This window comes from Telopea speciosissima, chromosome 5 (assembly GCF_018873765.1).
Source record: "Telopea speciosissima isolate NSW1024214 ecotype Mountain lineage chromosome 5, Tspe_v1, whole genome shotgun sequence".
In the NCBI taxonomy this organism is placed as follows: Eukaryota; Viridiplantae; Streptophyta; class Magnoliopsida; order Proteales; family Proteaceae; genus Telopea; species Telopea speciosissima.
Genome location: NC_057920.1, coordinates 64,539,829 through 64,561,624, shown reverse-complemented (window position 1 = coordinate 64,561,624; position 21,796 = coordinate 64,539,829). Strand labels below are relative to the sequence as shown.

General features: G+C 38.4%; 2 protein-coding genes, 1 long non-coding RNA gene, 2 other non-coding genes and 1 pseudogene across 9 annotated transcripts; 1 reads left to right on the top strand and 5 right to left on the bottom strand.

Moving 5' to 3' along the window:
• Positions 1–82: 82 nt before the first annotated feature.
• LOC122661415 lies at positions 83–21,664 on the bottom strand. Its single transcript, XR_006332883.1, has 4 exons — positions 21,654–21,664; positions 16,153–16,159; positions 8,348–8,353; positions 83–162 (listed from the first exon to the last, which is right to left on the bottom strand). It is a non-coding gene; the product is annotated as an uncharacterized LOC122661415 (long non-coding RNA).
• LOC122661411 (non-functional NADPH-dependent codeinone reductase 2-like) lies at positions 3,543–10,443 on the top strand. Of its 5 annotated transcripts, none has more exons than XM_043856791.1 (5): positions 3,543–3,961; positions 4,048–4,291; positions 4,369–4,548; positions 4,633–4,894; positions 10,367–10,443. In XM_043856791.1, exons 1-4 carry the CDS (start codon positions 3,651–3,653, stop codon positions 4,855–4,857), a joined length of 960 nt encoding a protein of 319 aa, XP_043712726.1. In that variant the 5' UTR covers positions 3,543–3,650; the 3' UTR covers positions 4,858–4,894; positions 10,367–10,443. The 5 variants fall into 5 exon arrangements, with proteins under 5 accessions (XP_043712726.1, XP_043712728.1, XP_043712731.1 ...); XM_043856793.1 differs by lacking the exons at positions 4,048–4,291; positions 4,369–4,548; positions 4,633–4,894; positions 10,367–10,443 and adding exons at positions 9,175–9,430; positions 9,531–9,774; positions 9,859–10,038; positions 10,127–10,354 and having other exon boundaries at positions 3,543–3,705; XM_043856796.1 differs by lacking the exon at positions 4,369–4,548.
• Positions 12,483–13,942, bottom strand: LOC122661414 (annotated as a pseudogene).
• On the bottom strand, positions 19,234–20,334 carry LOC122661413 (30S ribosomal protein S21, chloroplastic-like). The gene is made up of 2 exons (XM_043856798.1): positions 19,855–20,334; positions 19,234–19,357 (listed from the first exon to the last, which is right to left on the bottom strand). The coding sequence occupies exons 1-2, from the start codon at positions 20,313–20,315 to the stop codon at positions 19,243–19,245; spliced, it is 576 nt and encodes a 191-aa protein (XP_043712733.1). The 5' UTR covers positions 20,316–20,334; the 3' UTR covers positions 19,234–19,242.
• Positions 20,394–20,512, bottom strand: LOC122663490. The gene has a single exon (XR_006333157.1). It is a non-coding gene; the product is annotated as a U5 spliceosomal RNA (small nuclear RNA).
• On the bottom strand, positions 21,384–21,501 carry LOC122663491. The gene has a single exon (XR_006333158.1). It is a non-coding gene; the product is annotated as a U5 spliceosomal RNA (small nuclear RNA).
• Positions 21,665–21,796: the final 132 nt, after the last annotated feature.

Sequence of the window (21,796 nt, the reverse complement as noted above, 5' to 3'; positions counted from 1 at the left end):
AATAATAATGGAAGTTCTGTACTCTAGGATCCAGTTCTAGAAGTCAGCAGTTTATATTATGCTAGGGGTACACTTCCTCTCTCTCTCACATTACTCTATTTTTCAGCTCTTTGCAGAATTATTGAAAAGTCAGAATTGTGGGGTTAATTAATTCTATTCTCACTTGCATCATCCACTCAAAGTAAGTACACAACTCTCTCCTTGTTTGACTAGCTTTTGTGTGTGAGACAAAGGTTAAATGCTCAATATATTTTTGGCTTCTAACTTTTCGAAGTTTACCATGCTACTGGTAACCCTCCCTTATCTTATGAACTCCTACCTAAATTCCGTAATTCTAATTGATAGGTCCCTTTCCTCTATGTCTGTTTGACATACTGGGCAGCTCTCCATGAAGCAACTGAAATGCGAAATGCAGGGTGTATTATTATTATTATTATTAAGGGTATTTTTCTAAGATGGAATACTTTTCTTTGAAAATGCTCAAGAATTGATGCAAAGCAACATGAATTTTTTTTAACTAATTAACGATGCCTAGCACTTACTTCCATAAGTTATCATTTATCATCATCCTTATCAGTTTCTGGCAACCTTAAAGCTTCAATTGGTCATAAAAATCATGGAAGATCTATGCAGGAGGAATCTGTTCTACAAGTCAGTAGATTGGAGTACATTTCCAAAGGTGGGTAGGTTCTCTCTCTCTCTCTCATTAATTTATTTTTCAGCTCTTTATAGAACAGTCAGAACTATTGAAAAGCCAAAATTGCAGGGTTAATTAATTCTATTTGTTTTGGGTTATAATTGATGGGAATTTGTAAATTCCATCTCTACTGTAGAACCAGACATGAGAGTTTCTTCTCATCCAGCTCCTCACGAATGAAATGATTCAAACTCACTTGCATCATCCACTTGAAGTAAGCACACAACTTTATCTTGTTTCCATCACCTTTCCCCTTTCTTTATTTTGTTATGCATGTGAGACAGAGGTTAAATGCTTAATATATTTTGCTTTTCGACCTTCATTAATTTACCATTCTATTGGTAACCCTCCTTGATCTTATGGGACTCCTACCTAAATTCCCTATCTGTAATCTTAATTCAAGTACCTTGCCTCTATACCTGATTGACATTCTAGGAAACTCTCCATGGTATACAGTCCTTTATTTCATTAGGATTTTCCATTGAAATTTCATAATTTAAATAACCTCTTTTTCAATGTGAATTTTAAATAACATGTCGATTGTGACATTATAGGCAACTGTTCTATGTGAAACTGTGACTCATTCTATTTTATTCATTAAAAACAGGGCAAAGGTTTCCCATGATGCTAGAGTGGGAAACCACACCAATGATAGAGCGGAAGACGGATTCATTCAGTAGGGGGCCTACATATTGATTGAGGAGAGAGTATTACTGTAGGTCCAATGGTTCATTATGTGAGAGGGTGTACAAAGGAATCCACACTCCGGCGTCGTGGGAATCTTTTTCCGGCACCATTTTACTTGTTACGGATAGAAATTCTTGAGAAAGGAAACACACAAATTGTTGAGCGCTGAATAGTTTCCTCTGTAAGCAGAAGACCGCATTTATTTTTTCCTTTTGATAACTATGTATTTATCAAGCCCCTGCTAATCCTTACATTTGCTTACATCATTTAAAATTACTTTTAAGCTTTATTTATGTCCTGTGGCAGTATCATCAAGAGTACACATTTGGCACAACAAATCAGATGTGGTTGTATTGAACATTTGAAATGTCTAAATTGTGTCATTATCAGTTTGGAAGATTTTTTGTATTGCAGCATGAAGCATTCAGTAAAAATTGAAGCAGTGGAGATGGTTGCAAGATTCTTGATGTAATTTGTTGAGCTCATTGCTCACTTCTAGACTTCAAATAACCCTAATCCCTAAACGAAAGCATTAATCGTCAATCTGTAGGACACAAATATCTTGTTTGGTAAATGTCCAAAACAGCATCCAACATCGAAATCTGCCAAATATGTGTTCTATTTTCATGTCCATTTGTGCAAAAGATTAGTTAGTATTTTTATTATCATAATTGTATGAACCTTTTCTCCCATGTACACTTTTTAAGTAGTAGATGTGTTGAATTCACTGCTAAATATAATCACCCATATGTGTGAAAAATAAACAAGGGCAATATATGGATGAGTTCTGTTGTTTGAAGTCCGAAATGAGATTGTAGTACTATGCAAATACTTATAGTTTTGAAGGTTTTCAATGAGGTACTTCAACATCTTCCTTTCATAGAGTTGTTTCTCTATTGATGTTCTCAAAATTTGTTCAGACTGAGATTTTGCTTGTGTAAAGGGTACGGAAAGTTGGCAATGGATTTCACAGGTACACTTCCAAGCACGATAGAAAGATTGTACAAAGCATTGAAGATAGAGTTCATGGTTTTCTCAAAGCTGAGGATTGTATCTTTGAAAGTTCTATCAACACTTAGAATCATAATTCCTTTCCCCCTTTTAAATCTATCTGGAGAGCGAAAAGCTTTACTACAATTCTATTATAGATAAAAATCAAATGAAGTCACCAGAGCAGACCAAAAAGAAAGGAAAAAAAAAGAGACTATACTGGCGTGAAAATTAGGCTTGGGTGAGCCCAATGCCTCAATCCTAGCTCAACCAAGCCTTAACTTTGGGCTCTGATTGCTTAACCCTAACCTGGCCCAAGGGCTCACGATCCCAATCCAAGTCATGGTTTTAGCAATTGGTATTGGGGATGGTACCGGTCTCTGCCGATACCGATCTGATACTGACTTGGATTGGCCCATATCAGTCCGAATCAGCTTATAAGTTTATACGAATGAAATGCCATGTGTTTGGCCCAACTTCTGACACAATATTATCTGTTTTGACAGGTATGCCTCATGGTTTTAAAATGCATCGTCCCATGTAATGGAGACCATAGCATATATACGCATTTCATGACACATCCTTAGATAATGTGCAATTTTTCGTGGTTCTACATGTGGCACTCTTACCGGTAACTTCACCGGGTGGCAGGTTCGGGGTGTTAAGGGAAGGATCAAATTTACTTTATCGATCTTTTATGTACCAATAAAAACAGAAAAATATAATAGAGAAAAGATCGGTTAAACAGAACAGTCAAAGGGTAAGAAGAGTTGATGAATGTTTAAGAAGGTTAGGTACTACGTTTACTTCACAGTGCTAAAACTCATACAGTCATGAGATGGTCAACAAACTTGGTGAAAATGAAATCATTCAAAACCCAATGGCAAGGCTCATTTATTCATTTATCTGCTGTAAAGCGCGCGCATCGTGCGGTGCCGCAGCGCCATGGCAAGGGACCCCACTGTGCATACATGGTCATTGCACGCCCGATGCCACAAAGCGCTCCAGTTACAGCGAGATAAAAGTCCATTTGTTCTTACAAATTACAAATTAAAAAATAATAAATAAATTAAAAATAAGTTTTGATCATGTAAGCAATACAATAATTAAACTCCATGTGATTAGCAGGTCCATTGCCTCGTTTTTTTTATTTTTTTTTGGGGGGGGGGGGTGTTAGGTTCATTGGCTAACCTCCTCTGTTCATTTCCATCATCTTGGAGTCTTAGAAATCTGGATAGGCCATTGCAGATTTGCAGTAAACTAGAATTACTCAGAGATGGTTAGTGTGCCTGAGATAATCCTGAACTCTGGTCATACCATGCCTCTGCTAGGTATGGGCACAGCAGTCTACCCCTTTGTGGGATCAAATGCTGTAACCTCAGCAATACTCCGGGCAATCGAGCTCGGTTACCGGCACTTCGATACAGCTGCTCTTTACCAGACTGAGCAGTCTCTTGGTGAAGCCATAGCTCAAGCTCGTCACCAAGGCCTCATCAAATCTCGAGAAGAGCTCTTCATAACCTCCAAGCTATGGTGCAGTGATGCCCATGCTGATCTAGTCCTCCCTGCTCTTCACAAGACTCTCCGGTAACAAACCATGGTGGGCTAGCTGACAAGTTTAATTATGTATATTTGCATTCTTAATTGCTTATAACTATAGATAATCTCTGCAGGAATCTTCAATTGGATTACCTTGATCTCTATCTCATACATTTCCCAGTAAGCTTAAAGCCAGGAAAGTTTGAAGCTCCACCTCCAAAGGAGGACCTTATGCCTATGGACATCAAGTCTGTTTGGGGAGCCATGGAAGAATGCCAGAGACTTGGTCTCACTAGGTCAATTGGTGTCAGCAATTTCTCTTGCAAAAAGCTCAGTGATTTGCTTCTTAATGTGACAATCCCTCCTGCAGTTAATCAAGTGAGTCAATTTCTCAGCCAGATCTTTGATCTGTTTTTTATCCCTTAATGCTTAATTGTTGGAACCATGAAATTAAGGTGGAGATGAACCCAGTTTGGCAGCAGAAGAAGCTGAGGGAGTTTTGTAAGAGCAAAGGTATCCATGTGGCAGGTTACTCTCCTTTGGGCGCCAAAGGAACAATTTGGGGTACCAACCGAGTTATTGAGTGTAAGGTTCTTGAAGAGATAGCCAAGGCTAGAGGAAAGACTATTGCTCAGGTTCTTGTAATCTCATACTCTAATTTTCATTCTCAAGGGTCCAACACTGTATATGGTTTTCAAGTTTTGTTTTTGGGAGTGCAGGTTTGTCTGAGATGGGTTCATGAGAAAGGGGTAATCGTTTTGGTTAAGAGCTTTAACGAGGAGAGGATGAAAGAGAACCTGGACATATTTGACTGGGCATTGAGCGAAGAGGACTCCCAGAAGATCAGTCAGATCCAGCAGTTTAGAGCATTCCCTACAGATGATTTTGTGTCAGTAGATGGGCCCTTCAAGTCTGCTGAGGAGTTTTGGGATGGAGAGATCTAACTCAGCCCTAGTGATGCTCATGACTTAGACCTTTGAAGTGGCAAATTTTCTTGCTATTGATAATAAAGAAAAGGGGGGAGAGGGGTTGGCAATCTGGTGTGATTCAGTTTACCTGCCCTTGTTGTATTTTACTATGTGATTATATTCATGTAACTTGTTGGAGGAGTGATTCAATTTACGTTTCACTTGTCAGTTGAGTAGGAGTTTAACTGCTAACCGCATAACCACCTTGATGGGAGGTAGTTATGTTGGGGGAAATGGATTTCCTCTAGCCATAGCGGGAGTTGGAGGGTCCAGCCCTGTTAAACGATAGCAAAAACAGGGGTGGGCTGGTCATTTCACAGGTGGGGCCCAGGTGGGACCCATCTGTGAAATAACCAATCCTTGTCATTGGTGAAGCCTAATTTTCGTTCCAGATGTGCCATTGGGATCTTCGGAGGGCCATTTCAGCCTCGAAATGATCTCGGATTGCCGAAAAATGGCGTACATCCCCGCCAAAGGCTGAAAGTTGTGTTGGGCTCGTTGAGATCTTTGAAACGGTATATTTTGGGATATACGTTTTGTTTTGGTCCAATCTTGTCCGGTTTGGCAATTTCTAGGTCTAGAGGTTTTCTTGTACTTCTTTGGGTTAGGGCTTCTCTATATAATGTTCTTATCTCTGACAAGGCTGCATAAGAGGTTTTGTAACATTTCCAAAAGATAATGAAATTTGTTCTATTGCTCGATCGTGGACGTAGCTTCCTATCTTGGGGGTGAACCACATAAATCTTTGGTGTTGTATTGTGTGTTTCTCGTTTTCTTCTGCAAATTGCTATTCTGAGCGTTGTTTTTTTAATACCCCCTTGTTTTTTGGGTGATTTCCAAGCGCTAGACTCTCCAGCTCCTGCCACGGCTGGAGGAGGCCAAATCCTATGTTGGGAGGTTTTCATTTTTCAAGTACTTTCTTATATTAAAAAAAAAAAACAAAAACCCTTATTTTAAAGCAATCCCACGCAAGAGGCCGAGTACCCAAAAGATCAAAGTTGAGGTCCAATGTAGGTCCAAATGCACCCCTTACTGCAAAGGCAAAGTTACCAAATAATGTTAAACCGTTAAATTGTGTCTTGAATTTTTAGGGGCTATTTTCTTAGGGTCTACAATGCCTAGGAATACAAAGATCAACAAATTTCAAAGTATATATACAAAATCCTACACCATTGCGGTGTCATTCATTTGATAAAATCTTGATAGTATATTTTGATTGAATCTCGTGATCCAGTGAGCTTCATCATCATGCCACAATGATGGACTTTCTTAGTTCCAATGATACAGTCACCACATGCCACAGGTGGACTTACTAAAATGTAGAATACTTCAATCTAGAGGAAGTGGGCTTACCCAAGGGCATATACGATCACAATGAAGTTATCACTTACTGCCACACATGGGAAGGCCACCCTCTTGATTGAAGCTTGATCATCCAAAGAACCATTTTAAAAACAAACATTTTGCACACAAGGAAACTTAAGAAAGCGGTTAGATATACCAATTATACTTTTTCACTTTCGAATACAAGTAAGAAATCACCAAAAACACTCATAGACATACAATGTCTCAACAATATGAATTCACCCATACCTAATGTGTGTTGAACTTTTACGCTTAACTTTGGGAAAGGTTAACATTCACTAAGGTTGATGAATTTGTAGAAGTCAATGATGCAGGTCAAGTCCAAACATGTATGGTACATCAGATTTATGAGCACTTGGACTACCCAAAACCTCTAAGGAGGTCAGCCTGTATCACGGCCCAAGTCCATCAAGTTAAGTCTAAGACCATCAGACCAAAAAAGAATCAATCCAAGATCAACAAAAGCCTTGCTAGTGGAGAATCTCTACAATGCCTCTTGAACTTTTTAGTGTTTGATGATGTGACACCCACTTTCAAATTGTATTTGACTAAGTTCTTCTCCTCTTGAGTCTTCTCTTGAAGATGAGTTGAGTCGTCTCCAGGGAGACGTGCACCCAGGGTGCTGCCAGGGGGCATCCAACGGCTGAGCTGTGCAGACACATTTCGGTGCACCCCTAGGGATGTGTGCAGCACAACCAAACGGTTTGCAACGTCCTGGCAATTCCCTGCTCCCTAAAGACGATCCTAATCCCTTGAAGATAGCATCAAGACTCCTCAAAAGAATAACCAAGGAACTTTGAAACAAAATCAAAACATAGTATTTATGCTTGGAGCAACCAACAAAAAAGTAGAGAAGAAATTTTAGAATTTTCCTAAAGCAAGATGTAATCTCAACCCTTGAAACTCAATGTAATTCAACGGCTGAGATGTCGTAAGAACTTTTCGATTTTCTTTTCCTTTGCCTATAAAAGACCTACCTATCTTATTTATAAAAGACTTGAGTTTCGAATGAAAATTGCTTTGAACATTTGTTAGAACCCTGATGAGTTCTCCTTTTGAACCTAAAAGAGTTCATTCTTTGAAACCCTGAAGAGTTTCTCACCATCTTTGATGAGTTGGTGTTTTCTATTGTGTTCCTTGCATACTAGAAGAGTTACAACAACACTCTTGGTACTGCTGCACATCCTAGAAGAGAAGTATTTCAGTCCCATATTTATCCTTATACTTTGAATGACCCTGATTTTTGCTAGGGCTTGGTTGGCCCCTACTTGCCGGATCGAGATCCTCTCCAGCACACATTGTGCGACTGGGGGGCTTCCACCGCACACATCTTGGTGCAGTGGCGTGTGGATCGAGGCCTCCCCAGTCGGACAATGTGTGCTGGACATCGTCCTACGCGGGAGAGGATCTCAATCCCTACTTGCCCTGCTTTTTTGCTATGTACATCGTCTTATGCATTAAAAAAATGAGACACATGTGATTGGGTATTTGTCTGTTTCATACTCATTGCATGTCAGACTTTTCTTTGGGTTAAAAGACTTAGTCCAATCTTAAAATTGTAAATATTTTTATTCAATAGATAATTAGTCTTTTTTTGGTAAATCAATAGATAATTAGATACTAAACAAAAATTACAAAATGTAAACAATAAATTGTAAAGCATAACCTAACACAAGGTCGGACCGGGCTGGGCTTAGCCCGAGGCCTCAACCCTGGCCCAGCAAGACCTTGACCCAGGGCCTGAAAATTTCAACCCTAGTGGCCTAACCTACCCTCAGAGTTGAAAAATCCAACCCAGACTCTGTTCAGGGGTCCAAACTTACACCCCTAGTGTAGACCCCATATTTCTGAATGAACCGAGTTTTCTTTAAGCCACAGTGAAGGGAATCACTTTATGACCGCCGTTTTCGAATGAATGGGAGACGGTATCATGCAACAAGAGAAAGGTATTATGGACTTCATCCACTTAGGAGATGTCTTAGGACACTAGAATGGTGGGTGAACCCTAAACTATACGTACATGAAAAAACTTTCTACTTTTGGATATCTAAGTTTATTTTGACTTTTTTGTTATTGGTGAACTTCTTGGGTATGATTGAACTTTTATCTACTTTTAAGACAATTACTAAGTAAGGTAACATGGGTCTTAAGTAGAGCTCGTGGGATCAACTGTCCTACTTCTCTAAGTGGGGGAGTTGAGGGGGTTAAGTATAATATATTTTTTACTTTTAAAAAAAAAAGTAAAATATAGCAGAAAAAGGGGTCGGTCAAATAGTACAATTACATGTCACAACAAAGAGTAGATAATCGTTTTAGAAGGATACGTGTGACTCTGGCATGAAATTCTTCCTCATTATCTAGACTGAACAGAACCCAACACCTGAAAGATCTAAGCTCAAGGAGAACCATTGAGGAAATAACTTTACAAAAATGGTGAAGAAAGCAACATCTCCACCACCATAACCATTAACTAGAAAATTAATGAATAATATAAAATGGGTCGGTGTTATTGTGGGGGGAATCTGACTTCTGTACGTACATCGAACCAATGAGAACACACGTTGACATCATGGATCGAGATTTCCATCTTCCATGGGGACAAGACAATCTTTTTCCCTCTCATTCTTCCATATAAAATAATTAAATAAGTAAACCAATACAATAATTGAGCTCCATGTGATGAGAAAGTCCATTGTCTTTTTTATTTTTTTGGGGGATTTGGTAGTAGATTCATTGACTTTTTTTATGAGATTAGGTTCATTGACTTTCCTCCTTTGGGCATTTCCTATCTTCTTGAAGTCATATAAAACTGGACAAAGCCATAAGCCATTGCACAATTCCACAATTGCAGAAAGCTAGAATTACTAAGAGAAATGGTGAGTGTGCCTGAGATAACCCTAAACTCTAGCTATACCATGCCTTTGCTAGGTATGGGCACAGCAGTCTACCCCTTTGTGGGCTCAAATGCTATCACCTCAGCCTTACTCCGGGCAATCGAGCTTGGTTATCGACATTTCGACACAGCTGCTGTTTACATGACTGAGCAATCTCTTGGTGAAGCCATAGCTAAAGCTCTTGACCAAGGCCTAATTAAATCTCGACAAGAGCTCTTCATAACCTCAAAGCTATGGTGCAGTGATTCTCATGCTGATCTAGTCCTCCCTGCTCTTCACAAGACTCTTAGGTAACAAACCATAGTGGGCTTTTGTACTTTACAAGTTTGTGTCTATTTTTTTGGCTTAATTAATTAATTAATTGCTTACAATTATAGATAATCTCTGTAGGAATCTTCAGTTGGATTACCTTGATCTCTATCTCATACATCTCCCATTAAGCTTAAAGCCAGGACAGTTTAAAGCTCCACCACCAAAGGAGGACCTTATGGCTATGGACTTCAAATCTGTTTGGGCGGCCATGGAAGAATGTCAGAGGCTTGGTCTCACAAGGTCCATTGGTGTCAGCAATTTCTCCTGCAAAAAGCTCAGTGATTTGCTTCTTAATGCCACAATCCCTCCTGCAGTTAATCAAGTGAGTCAATTTCATTCTATGCCAGATCTTTAATCTTTTTGTTCCCTCTTATACTAAATTGAGCTAAATTTGGAACAATGAAAGGTGGAGATGAACCCAACTTGGCAGCAGAAGAAGCTGAGGGAGTTCTGTAAGAACAAAGGTATTCATGTGGCTGGTTACTCTCCTTTGGGTGCCAGAGGTACAATGTGGGGGACCAACCAAGTTATGGAGAGTAAGGAGCTTGAAGAGATTGCAAAGGCTAGAGGAAAAACTATTGCTCAGGTTCTTATAATTTCTTTCCCTAATTTCTGTTCTCCAGGGTCCAACATTGTATTTATGTGTTTTTCAAGTTCTGTTTTTGGGATTGCAGGTTTGTCTGAAATGGATTAATGAGCAAGGGGCAATCGTTATAGTTAAGAGCTTCAATGAAGAGAGGATGAAAGAGAATCTGGACATATTTGACTGGGCATTGAGGGAGGAAGATTTCCAGAAGATCAGTCAGATCCAACAGTGTAGATCATTCAAGACAGAAACTTTGGTGTCAGAAGATGGGCCTTTCAAGTCGGTTGAGGAATTTTGGGATGGAGAGAACTAACTCACCTTTATTAAAGTTGCATTTCCAAGAATGATTTAATTTTGCTTGGTTTACTTTGTGACAAATGTTTTTAACCAATTAATAAACCAAAGCTATGGATTGGAAATGATTTTAAAACTGGTCCAGATCAAAGAGAAAGAGAACCAGTTTTGGCTTCTTTTTTTTTTTGGGGGGGGTGGGGTTTAATCATATATAAAAACAAGAAATTTGCTAGCAATTGAAAAGGAAGCTGCAGCATTCCTATTGAAATTTAGCAGTAAGAATGACTAGCTGAATGAGGAGTACTACAAGCAAGAAGGATAGATAGGACAGCAGCAGATTATGGCTTTGTTTGGTGTGCATTCTTGGAATGCATTCTGCAACAAGAATACATTTTGAAATGTTAAAACAAAAAATCATTTGGTATATCTCTAGGATCAATGATCATGCTATTTAGAGGAAGCAGTCTTCCAAAGGATTGCAGTACTTCAACACTCTACTCATCCATGGTTTTAGTGCACGGTATTGGAATGGGTATCGGCAACATGCAAAACCGATACGATCCTGATATGGTATCGACCTAGATCGGCTGTATCGGACAAAATTATCCCTAAAATTCTTTTAAAAATGAGTTTTCTGATCCATACCATATTATCAATACGATATCGGCACGGTATCAGTATCGGTGACTTACAAAACCGATACGTATCGTCCAATACAAGTGATACGATACCGATACTTAGAACCATGTACTCATCACAAGAGAGGAGATTGTTGCAACAGAGAAGCCATTCCTCAAATTAGGATTTCTCAAACTCTAGCTTTCAATCAACAAGGACAAGAGGAAGAGTAGACGGTACTTATCTGCTTAAATCATGGGCACACTCTCTCAAGCACAACCTCGAATCTAGTAGATTTTTTATCCCCACAATCCCATGTTGCAAATTACTAATTGTATTATTTATTAGTAAACAAATTTATTTACCTAAAGTACAACTTTAATTGGATATAACATATAAACCCTCAAGAGATAGAATTGTATTACATTTAAGTTCTACTTTAACAATATTACAAAGCTGATTTATAGGTATGGATCAGGATATAATAAAAAATCCAATTCTGTTGTAGCAATCAATACAAAGAATCTCAACCATGGATTGGATTGGACATAAAATATTTTAAAATATAATTATTTAAAAATAATTAAATACATTTGTAAACAATTTACAAACCTACCACCAAACTTGAAATTTCGTTCAATCATAATCAGAAAAATCTACTAGGATATTATCCCTATTCGGGAAGTGGATTTGTGTTGAGTATCTCTTTTATTCACAAATGCACATCCAGGCTTCCAGCATACCAATGTATAACTAGTATAGGCATCAACAATTGGTACACTAAAACACAAAGTACAACTGCAACAATAAGAACCTCTCAGGTATAGGACCAAATTAAAATAACTACCAAAAAGCCTTTCTCCATAAACAATTGACAATGATCTATACATAACTCTCAAATAATACAGTTAAATACACATACAAAATAAATACTCATGTCTATATTCTTGAATCATATTTTGATAAATATACAATGTGATAACTATTAGTGATACATGTCATCATATGTCCAGCTGTCCTTACTTTATTATTTCTTATTAGGTTTTTTGCTCTGACGAGCTCTTTTTTCAGGGTAGCCATGGCTTCCCCTGCCAGATGGGGTCCACCCCTTCCCCACCCTTTCTATTAGAGGCACTGGGGAATTGGGCCTAACAGGGAACTAGAGGAGATAATTTTCCAAGAGAAAGAGAGAGAGAGAGTTGTAAAAGTGCATAGTGGGAACGTGGAATGGATTAAAAGTGCGTTACAGAAATGACCTTCATTCTTCGAGGCATTCCAGATTTAGAACAAGAATGTATACCAAATGATTTTTTTTTCACATTTGAAAATGTATTCGTGTTTCCTTCTTGCTTGTAATACTCCTCATTCAGCTAGGCATTCTTACTACTAAATTTCTATAGGAATGCTGCAGCTTCCTTTTACTAGCAAATTTCTTATTTTATATATGATTACACCCAAAAAAAAAAAAAAAAGAAGCCAAAACTGGTTCTCTTTCTCCTTGATCTGGACCGGTTTTAAAACCATTTCCAATCCATAAGTTTCGTTTATTAATTGGTAAAAACATTTGTCACATAAGTAAACCAAGAAAACATAAATCATTCTTGGAAATGCAACTTTAAGGGTGAATTAGTTCTCTCCATCCCAAAATTCCTCAACAGACTTGAAGGGCCCATCTTCTGACACAAAAGTTTTTGACTTGAATGATCTACACTGTTGGATCTGACTGATCTTCTGGTAGTCCTCCTCCCTCAATGCCCACTCGAATATGTCCAGATTCTCTTTCATCCTCTCTTCATTGAAGCTCTTAACTATAACAATTACCTCTTGCTCATTAATCCATTTCAGGGAAACCTGCAATCCCAAAAACAGAACCTTTTTTTTTTTATCAGATCCCAAAAACAGAACTTGAAGAGCACATACATACAGTGTTGGATCCTGGAGAACAAAAATTAGGGAAAGAAATTATAAGAACCTGAGCAATAGTCTTTCCTCTAGCCTTTGCAATCTCTTCAACTCCTTACACTCCATAACTTGGTTGGTCCCCCAAATTGTACCTATGGCACCCAAAGGAGAGTAACCTGCCACATGAATACCTGTGCTCTTACAGAACTCCCTCAGCTTCTTCTGCTGCCAAGTTGGGTTCATCCCCACCTTTCATTGTTCCAAATTTAGCTTAACTTAGTATAAGAGGGAACAAAAAGATTAAAGATCTGGCATAGAATGAAATTGACCCACTTGATTAACTGCAGGAGGGATTGTGGCATTTAGAAGCAAATCACTGAGCTTTTTGCAGGAGAAATTGCTGACACCAATGGACTTTGTGAGACCAAGCCTCTGGCATTCTTCCATTGCTGCTCAAACTGATTTGATGTCCATAGGCATAAGGTCCTCCTTTGATGGTGGAACTTTAAACTGTCCTGGCTTCTAGCTTACTGGATGATGCATGAGATAGAGATCAAGGTAATCCAACTGAAGATTCCTACAGAGATTATCTATAGTTGTAAGCAATTAATTAATTAAGCCAAAAAAATAGACACAAACTTGTAAAGTAAAGCCCACTATGGTTTGTTACCTAAGAGTCTTGTGAAGAGCAGGGAGAACTAGATCAGAATGAGAATCACTGCCCCATAGCTTTGAGGTTATGAAGAGCTCTTGTCGAGATTTAATGAGGCTTTGGTCAAGAGCTTTAGCTATGGCTTCACCAAGAGATTGCTCTGTCATGTAAATAGCAGCTGTGTCAAAGTGTCGATAACCAAGCTCGATTGCCCGGAGTAAGGCTGAGGTGCTAGCATTTGAGCCCACTAAGGGGTAGACTGCTGTACCCATACCTAGCAAAGGCATGGTATGACCAGAGTTTAGGGTTATCTCAGGCACACTAACCATTTCTCTTATTAGTAATTCTAGCTTTCTGCAATAGTGAAATGGCTTATGGCTTTGTCCAGTTTTATATGACTTCAAGAAGATGGAAATGCCCAAAGGAGCAAAGTCAACGAACCTAATCTCATAAAAAAGTCAATGAATCTACTACCAAATTCCCACCCCCCTCTTCCCCCAAAAAAAGACAGTGGACTTTTTCATCATATGGAGCTCAATTATTGTATTGGTTTACTTATTTGTTTATTTTATATGAAAGAAAGATTGGGTAAAAGATTGCCTCTCCCATGAAAGGTGGAAATCCCGCTCCTTGATATCAACATGTACGTTTTCATTGACCCCTGTGCATACAGAAGTCACACTCCCCACCCCTCACAAAGAACATCGACCCATTTTGTATTCCTTTTATTTCTCCAAGTAAAGCCCTTCGCGTTGCGATGTCTATTGTATCTGCTTGACCTTTCATAAGCGGAGATAGAATAAAACGCCCATAATAAAGACGTTTACTATCTATTCTTGATTCAACGCATTTCCACTCTAATGTACGAGTAGAAACTGCTACGTCCTCTCGAACCATAGTAATATTATTTGATCAAATCATTAAATCATTTTTTTCTCTTGAAATATCTTGATTTTCTATTTTTACACAAGGGAGGTCTATTCATTAATTTGCTAGGTGGTGGAGGTGTTGCTTTCTTCAATAAAAAATATATTATACTTAACCCCCTCAACTCCCCCACTTAGAGAATTAGGACAGTTGATCCCACGAACTCTACTTAACCCGTGTTACCTAATTACTAGTAATTGTCTTATTAAAGAAGAAAAAAAAGTTCATTCACGCCCAAGAAGTTCACCAATAACATAAAGGGTAAAGCTGTTTGTAGCTTTTCCTCAAATTAAGGTTTCACAAAGACACAAACCCTACTTCTCAATCAACAAGGAGGAGGATAGAGAATACCTATGATTTTTTAATCAATATATTTGGTTTTTATTATCAAAAAAAAAAAGAGAAGAGGATAGAGAGTATGTATCTGGTAAAATCAATGACACTCTCTCAAGCTCAAACTCAATTCTTGTAGATATTTGATCCCCACAATCCTATGTTGAATCAACATGCCATGTGATATGATCGTACTTGATGATTTCCTAAAGCGATGGCGGTGGTGATGTTGGTGGAAACGGTGGTGGTGAGACCATTAGGAGAAGAAGATGAGTGGTGTTTTATTTTTATCATAGAATTACTACTTTACCCATCAAATTAACCATGTGCTCATTAAAGAGCAAGAGTACAATCAAATGAAATAGAAATTCTGAAAGACCTCCTCAGCTATTTCAGAATTTCTAATTCATTTGATTTTTATTTCACTGAAATAAGATGTAAAAATCAAACCAAACAATTTCAGAAATAGAAATCATCCTGTGAAATTGAAATAGAAATCATACCAAATCAAGCCTAAAATTCAATCAAATATCATTTTTCTATATCCATGCATATAAGCATATCTATTGCTCCCATCTTGGTTTCAGTGTATGGTATCGACACCGCATCGGTACCAATCACCGCTGATACCAATATTAATACAGGTTTAGCTGTATCAGGTCCAAATTTTTTACTGATATGAATCTGTCACTACAACCGATCTGAGATCAAAACTAAAATCGTATCTCTAATATGCAATTTTATTACTTGACAAACTCCATTTAATTGGAATTTGATGTATGGTAAAGAAACATCAGGATCAATCTATACTAGGCCCAATGTATTTTCCATCCTCTAGCTCAGAGGTAAAGTGGGAGCCACCAAACCAACTGCCCATCTGTCCCTCATTTCATTGTTGGATCTTCACACAAAATGTAAGGACAGTGTCGAAGAAAAATTAGAGTGAAAAAACAATGACAGAAAATTGAATTTTTAATACAATTTGGATCCTCTAAGCCGTCTGCTCGTCCTGCGGGTGTGTTTCCTAACACAGGCAGGGTGTAATGACCGCCTTTCCCCACCTGGGTAGGGAGCCAGGTGCCAGGTGGGGTAGGGCGCGCCTGCAGGTCAGGCAGCGGCAGTAGAAGAGAAGCAAAAGCAACCGTGTAGGCCATGCGAGGTGATTAACATAAGAAAAGAAGACTTAAAAGAAAGGAAATTATACAGAAGTAGCCGTGTGAGGCCAACGGGAAAAAAAAAATTTGTGGACGGAAAAGAAGGGTGAAAAGAAAATTCAAAATCAAACGCGTTGGCCAAGTGAGACGAACAGCAGAAACGTGTGGACTATGGACCCAGAAATCCCATACGGACAAGAACAGCAATTTTATGAAAGCCTTTCCTCACTTAACCCTCCTTCTTCTTCTCCTGTTCAGTTGTTGAACTCTCTTTGCTTTACATCTTTTCTTCTCTCTGAAAGGAGAAGATGTCAGATCTGGGCCAATTTTTCGGAAAAGCCATCCTCTCAGCCTTCCTGCAAGTGGCCTTCAATAGATTTTCCTCTCCTGAGTTGCTGGACTTCTTATTCCGATGGAAAATCGACATAGATGAAGTGGAATCACTAAAGCGGACATCAGCCATGATTCAGGCCTTATATGATAAAGCTGAAGTAGAGCAATTCACCAACGATGCTGTGAAATTGTGGCTTGATCACCTCAACCAACTCCTCCATGATGCAGAGGACACAATGGATGAGTATGCCAGTGAACTTCTACGGCTGAAATTGAAATCTGAATCTCAGATCCACCCTCACCAAACCCAACAGGTAAGCAACCCTGTTTCTCTAACTCCAAGTGAAAGTAGTGTTTTTTCTTTGCTGAAGGCTGGTACAGAAGGGATAAAAGGCATTTGCCCTGAAGAGCTGGAGGGAATTAAAAGGATTAGATCAGAAGTAAGGGATATCAATGAGAGGTTAAAAAGTGTAGCACAAGAAGGTGTTGCTCTGGGTTTGAACTCAAGCATCAGATCTGGGTCCGATAGGGTATTCAATCAAAGACCACCGACGAGTTCTTTGGTGAATAGATCTAAAGTTTTTGGCAGAGACGAAGATATGTCGAATATTGTTAGATGGTTACTATCACACAGAACTCCAAATCGTCTCAGTAACAAAGATAATAACTTCTCCGTCATGCCCATGGTCGGCATGGCTGGAGTTGGAAAGACAACGCTGGCTCAACTTGTTTATAACGACGTGAGAGTTCAGAAGCATTTTGATCTGAAAACTTGGGTCTGTGTATCGAAAGACTTTGATGTGGTGAGGTTAACCAAAGAAATTCTCGAGTCAGCCACTGGGTCATCTTCTTCTAATTCACTAGACGTTGTACAAGTGAAACTTAAAGAAGCATTGAGCAGGAAAAGATTCTTACTGGTTCTAGATGACTTGTGGAACGAGAATTACGAGAGATGGGATGCCTTGAGCACTGTTTTTGCATTTGGTAAACAAGGAAGCAAGATGTTGGTTACAACACAAAGGAAAGGTGTTGCATCAGTGGTGCGCACTGTTCCAAACGATTATGATCTAGAAGGTCTATCAGACGAAGCTTGTTTTGCACTTTTTAGAAGGCACGCTTTCATGAATGGAAATTCATCTGAAGCAAATGAAAAGTTGAAAGAAATTGTGAGGATATGTAAAGGTTTGCCTTTAGTTGTAAAAATACTTGCTGGTCTTTTGCGAGATAAAAGAGAGAACTGTGAGTGGAATGAAATTCTGGAGAGTGAGGTAGAACCCAATATTCATCCTTCTTCCTCCCAATCAGAAAATGGTTCTACCTCATCCTCTTCTTCTTCTTATTATTAACAAAAATATCCTTCAAAAGTTTTGTACATGGTAGCAATCCTCAAATTTCACCTCATTTTTACAATGCTCAAGCGTATGTGTCCATGTAGTTAATATGCTTGTGAAGATTCGATTAATAATTGTGTTTGAAGATCTTCTTATTTATGGTTAAAGGATCTCTGCCCAATGTCTAGTTTATTGTTTTCTAGTTTCTCTTCTTAATTAAACTAGTGCAAGGCTTCTCTGTCTCCCCCTTTTCCAAGTATATATTTCGAATATTCATCAAGCTATCATCATCTCCAAAGAGATGCTTTGCATATTGTACTTTGATTCTCAAAGATTATGTGTTTAACAAGATTCAATTAGTCGTGTTGTGGATGACAAAAGGTATTGTTCAACCAAAAGGAAGGAAATGACTGGAAGATATTGGATATTTGATAAACTATTTATGATGTCCTTCGAGTTATCTAATTGTCTTCTTAAATGGTGTGGGTTATATGGACATACACAAAGAGTATGGCTTCAAATGGGAGGGTAAATGACTGAAGTTGAAACTGAAATTTGACATGTGACCTAATCAAACCATTTCGTAGATATACAATTTTGTCACATCAATAATCCATGTGGAAATTCAGGAGATCCTCTAGGAAATGGTTGTAGGAAAACTTTTCACTAATGATTATGTAACTAACTAAAAACTTTCTACAATTAGTAACTAAATTTTTTCACTTTACAACAACATTCTTTGGATTTGAATGGAAAAATAAAGATTGCACACTTTTAAATTTATATAGCCACAAGTGATGTGATCTAAATTAGTTACATAATCATTGTTACAAAATTTTATATTTTCAATTTAACTTTAATATCACTTTCCTTCGTACCCCTTTACTTTTTTTTTTTTTAAACCTGAATATTATCTGGGACCTGGGCTAGCCCCTATCATTTTATTAATAATCTAATCAAATCAAATCAAGAAATACAGAGTGGGGGGGGGGGGGGAGGGGGAGGGGGAGGGAGACATATCCCGCCTTACCCCAACCCGTAGATACAAAAATCTCACTCACTCATCAAGAAAATCTGCACACTATACACCTCCACCCCAAGAAAGCAGACCAGGTGTATATAAACAGAAAATTCTTTCAGTTGGTCTTGATAGTAGTTCTGATAGTTGGCTTTTTTACTTATTTATTTATTTATTCATTCATTTTATTTAGATATTTATATGTGAATAGAGAGTAGATAGAAAATTATCACTGCACAACCTACATTCTTTGGTTTGGTTGGACTCACTATCAGTCATAACAGAAGCAAAAGTAGTCTTCAACTAAGTTGACTTATTGAAGGAATTAGGAAATAAAACAAAGTGGCCTTGCATTCAGTTTTAGATTTTTAAGCTTTGAACTATATAAAAGAATCACTGTAGAAGTAATGCAGGTGAATGTGCTACTCAAAGATCTAAGAAGCATTACAATCAACACTATTCTATTTATGAACAATGAAAGGTTAATCAAAAGGAGGGACAAGTTGCTTGCTCTTTACAGCCAAAGGAAGAGGATTCTAAAGAGAACCTTACTACAGAAAGAAGCCTCAGAGGATTCAGATTCTTTGTCAATAGGGAAGGTAGGATACGAGCTCAAGAGAGAAAGAATAGCACAAATTGTATTCAATAGGGAAGGTCTCCTTCGGGAATTTCCCAGTTATCTTCTTCTTCATCCACATCCTTCTTGTTCTTCGATGATTCCTGCTTCTCAGGTGGTGGAGTTTTCGATGATTGGCGTCTGAAAACAGACAGCAATTGTGAGAAACCTAAATAATCATTACCCAACAGAAAGCAAAATTGCAGTAACAGAAGTACATACTGGATACAAGTGCCCTTCTGTCTAAACACAGTAAAAGGGATACAACACTTAAAACATATAAATTGGAACTGGAGATGCAATAAGAGTTATGAGATTTCAGATGGATGAGAGGCAAACCAACCAGAACTCACAACGCCCATCTCATCAAACTAGAAAAACAAGAGAAAACAATAAAACCTCACACCCAAATGAGAGACAGAAGGTATTCCTATAACAAAATTAGAAATAGAACTACATAGAAATAAAATTCTCTCTGCGGCTCTGCCCAATTACAGAACAGAGAGATTGATTTATTGACGCAATGGATTCTGGGTTGTAAAGCAAAACAATCCCTTACATGCGAAGAGAGAAAGAAATAACAAGGAAACCACTACCCCCCAACCCCCCCCCCCCTCCCCAAACCAAAAAAAAAATACCTTCTTCGATTCCGCCTAGCTGCTTCTTTGGTCTTCCTTTTCCTCTCATTCCGCTTGTTCTCAAAATGTCTTCTCCTCTTGCATTCTTGAATAATTCCAGCCTTCATTACTTTCTTCCGAAACCTATAAAGCAAATCCTCTTCAGATTCATTTTCACCCACATTTACCTGAACGTTGTACGCAGATTTAAAGAAGAGGGTATTCGCGTAAAGAAGAGAAGGGTATAATACAGACAATAAATCAGACAAATAAAGAGGCTCGTTAGCTACTACTGGAACTAACCCATCTCTGTATTTACACTGAAACGATCTGAAAGAAGACGAAGAGACAGAAAAAAGTGAACCAGAAGTAACAGACGAAGAAGAGGAACAAAAGATGAGTTGGATTCCAGTTTTCTTGGTGGGAAATCTTTGTGATGGTACTGGGAAAGAAAGAAAATTGCTTATAGACGAAGCAGCCATGGACAGAGTAGAGAGACCCAGTGACTTTGCAAGCTTTGCTCCTCAACCATCGAACTAATTTTTGATTAGGTTTTGTGGAACCCTCGTATTAAGGAAGGTTCTCCAAAAAATAGGCGTATGCCGCTTTGTGCGGCGAGCACACGGTATTCTTTAGTAAAAGGCGAAAGAATAGTTCGCTATGTGCTCACCGCGCGGCTGCGTAATCTGTTAAGGAGATTATTTTGGATTTATATAGTTTTGTTTAAGGGAGGAATTGTTCTTATCTTTTCGATGTGGGATTATTTCCCAAATTATCAATTATTCTATCTTTAACCTCGAGTTTAAGCCCAAGCCAAATCCGGCTTTGAGGTCACAATGAGATATCTCAGCCCAGACCCAAATCTGTCGGGTTCAGCCCAGCGGCCCATCCTAGCACAGTCGTGATTGACCCTAATCAGGCTGAATTTATCCTAATTGGCCTTGATTGACCCTGATTGGCTGTGTTATTTTTCCACTTGTGTTCTTATATGAATTATAAAAAAAATAAAAAGACAGAAATGAAACATAATCAACATCAATCATTCTTAAAAACAATCCTAAAGAATCAAAGCCTCAAACATAATATGTAATCATTTATATAGTTATAGAAAACCAAGGTTGGACTGGGCAAGCTCAACCCAAGGCTTCAGCCCTAGCCCGCCCGGCCTCAAGCTTGAAAATCCCAGCTTACGCCATATCCAGGATTGGGTTCACACCCCTAGAACATACTATATAAGGTTGGCCACCAAATCTGACCGGTTATGCATTGATAGGATTCCTCATCTAGGTTCAAATAACCAATCTATGTTACATAAATTCGGAGTGAGGGAGCTGAAAAAGACTCTCAACCAGCATAATATGATTCTTGAAAAAACCAGTCACCTTGTCCGATAAGGTTTTTGTTGTTTTTCATATATTTTCCATCCCCTTTTTCGTAACCCAAAAAACCTAGCAAACAAACAGGGTCTAATGTTTGAGAGGGAAGGGTCTGTGTTTAAATCTTATTAATGAGTTAACCTTAAAAACAAAGTTTATGTTATAATTAATTGGACCCCTCCTATAAAGGAAGGCCCTCCAAAAATAGGCGTATGCCGCTTTGTACGGCGAGCACACGGTATTCTTTAGTAAAAGGCGAAAGAATAGTTCGCTCTGTGCTCACCGTGCGGCTGCGTGATTTTCATCATAGATAATCTGGGAGTTATATAATTCTGTTGAGGGGAGATGTTGTTTCCACCTTTCCGATGTGGGATTATTACCCAAGTGAATGCTTCACCCTCACACTGCTCAAGTCTCAACAGATCATACCACTTAGCCATGAACTATAGGTACATTTGGATGCCTGTGTGGATTGCTTGCAAGTTCTTCTTCATACATCAGTACTCTGTCTCTCAGCCAAATCTACAGTCTATTTGATGAGCTTATTTAGTATAAAATCTTAGGAAGTAATTCTCCCTAGAAAATCT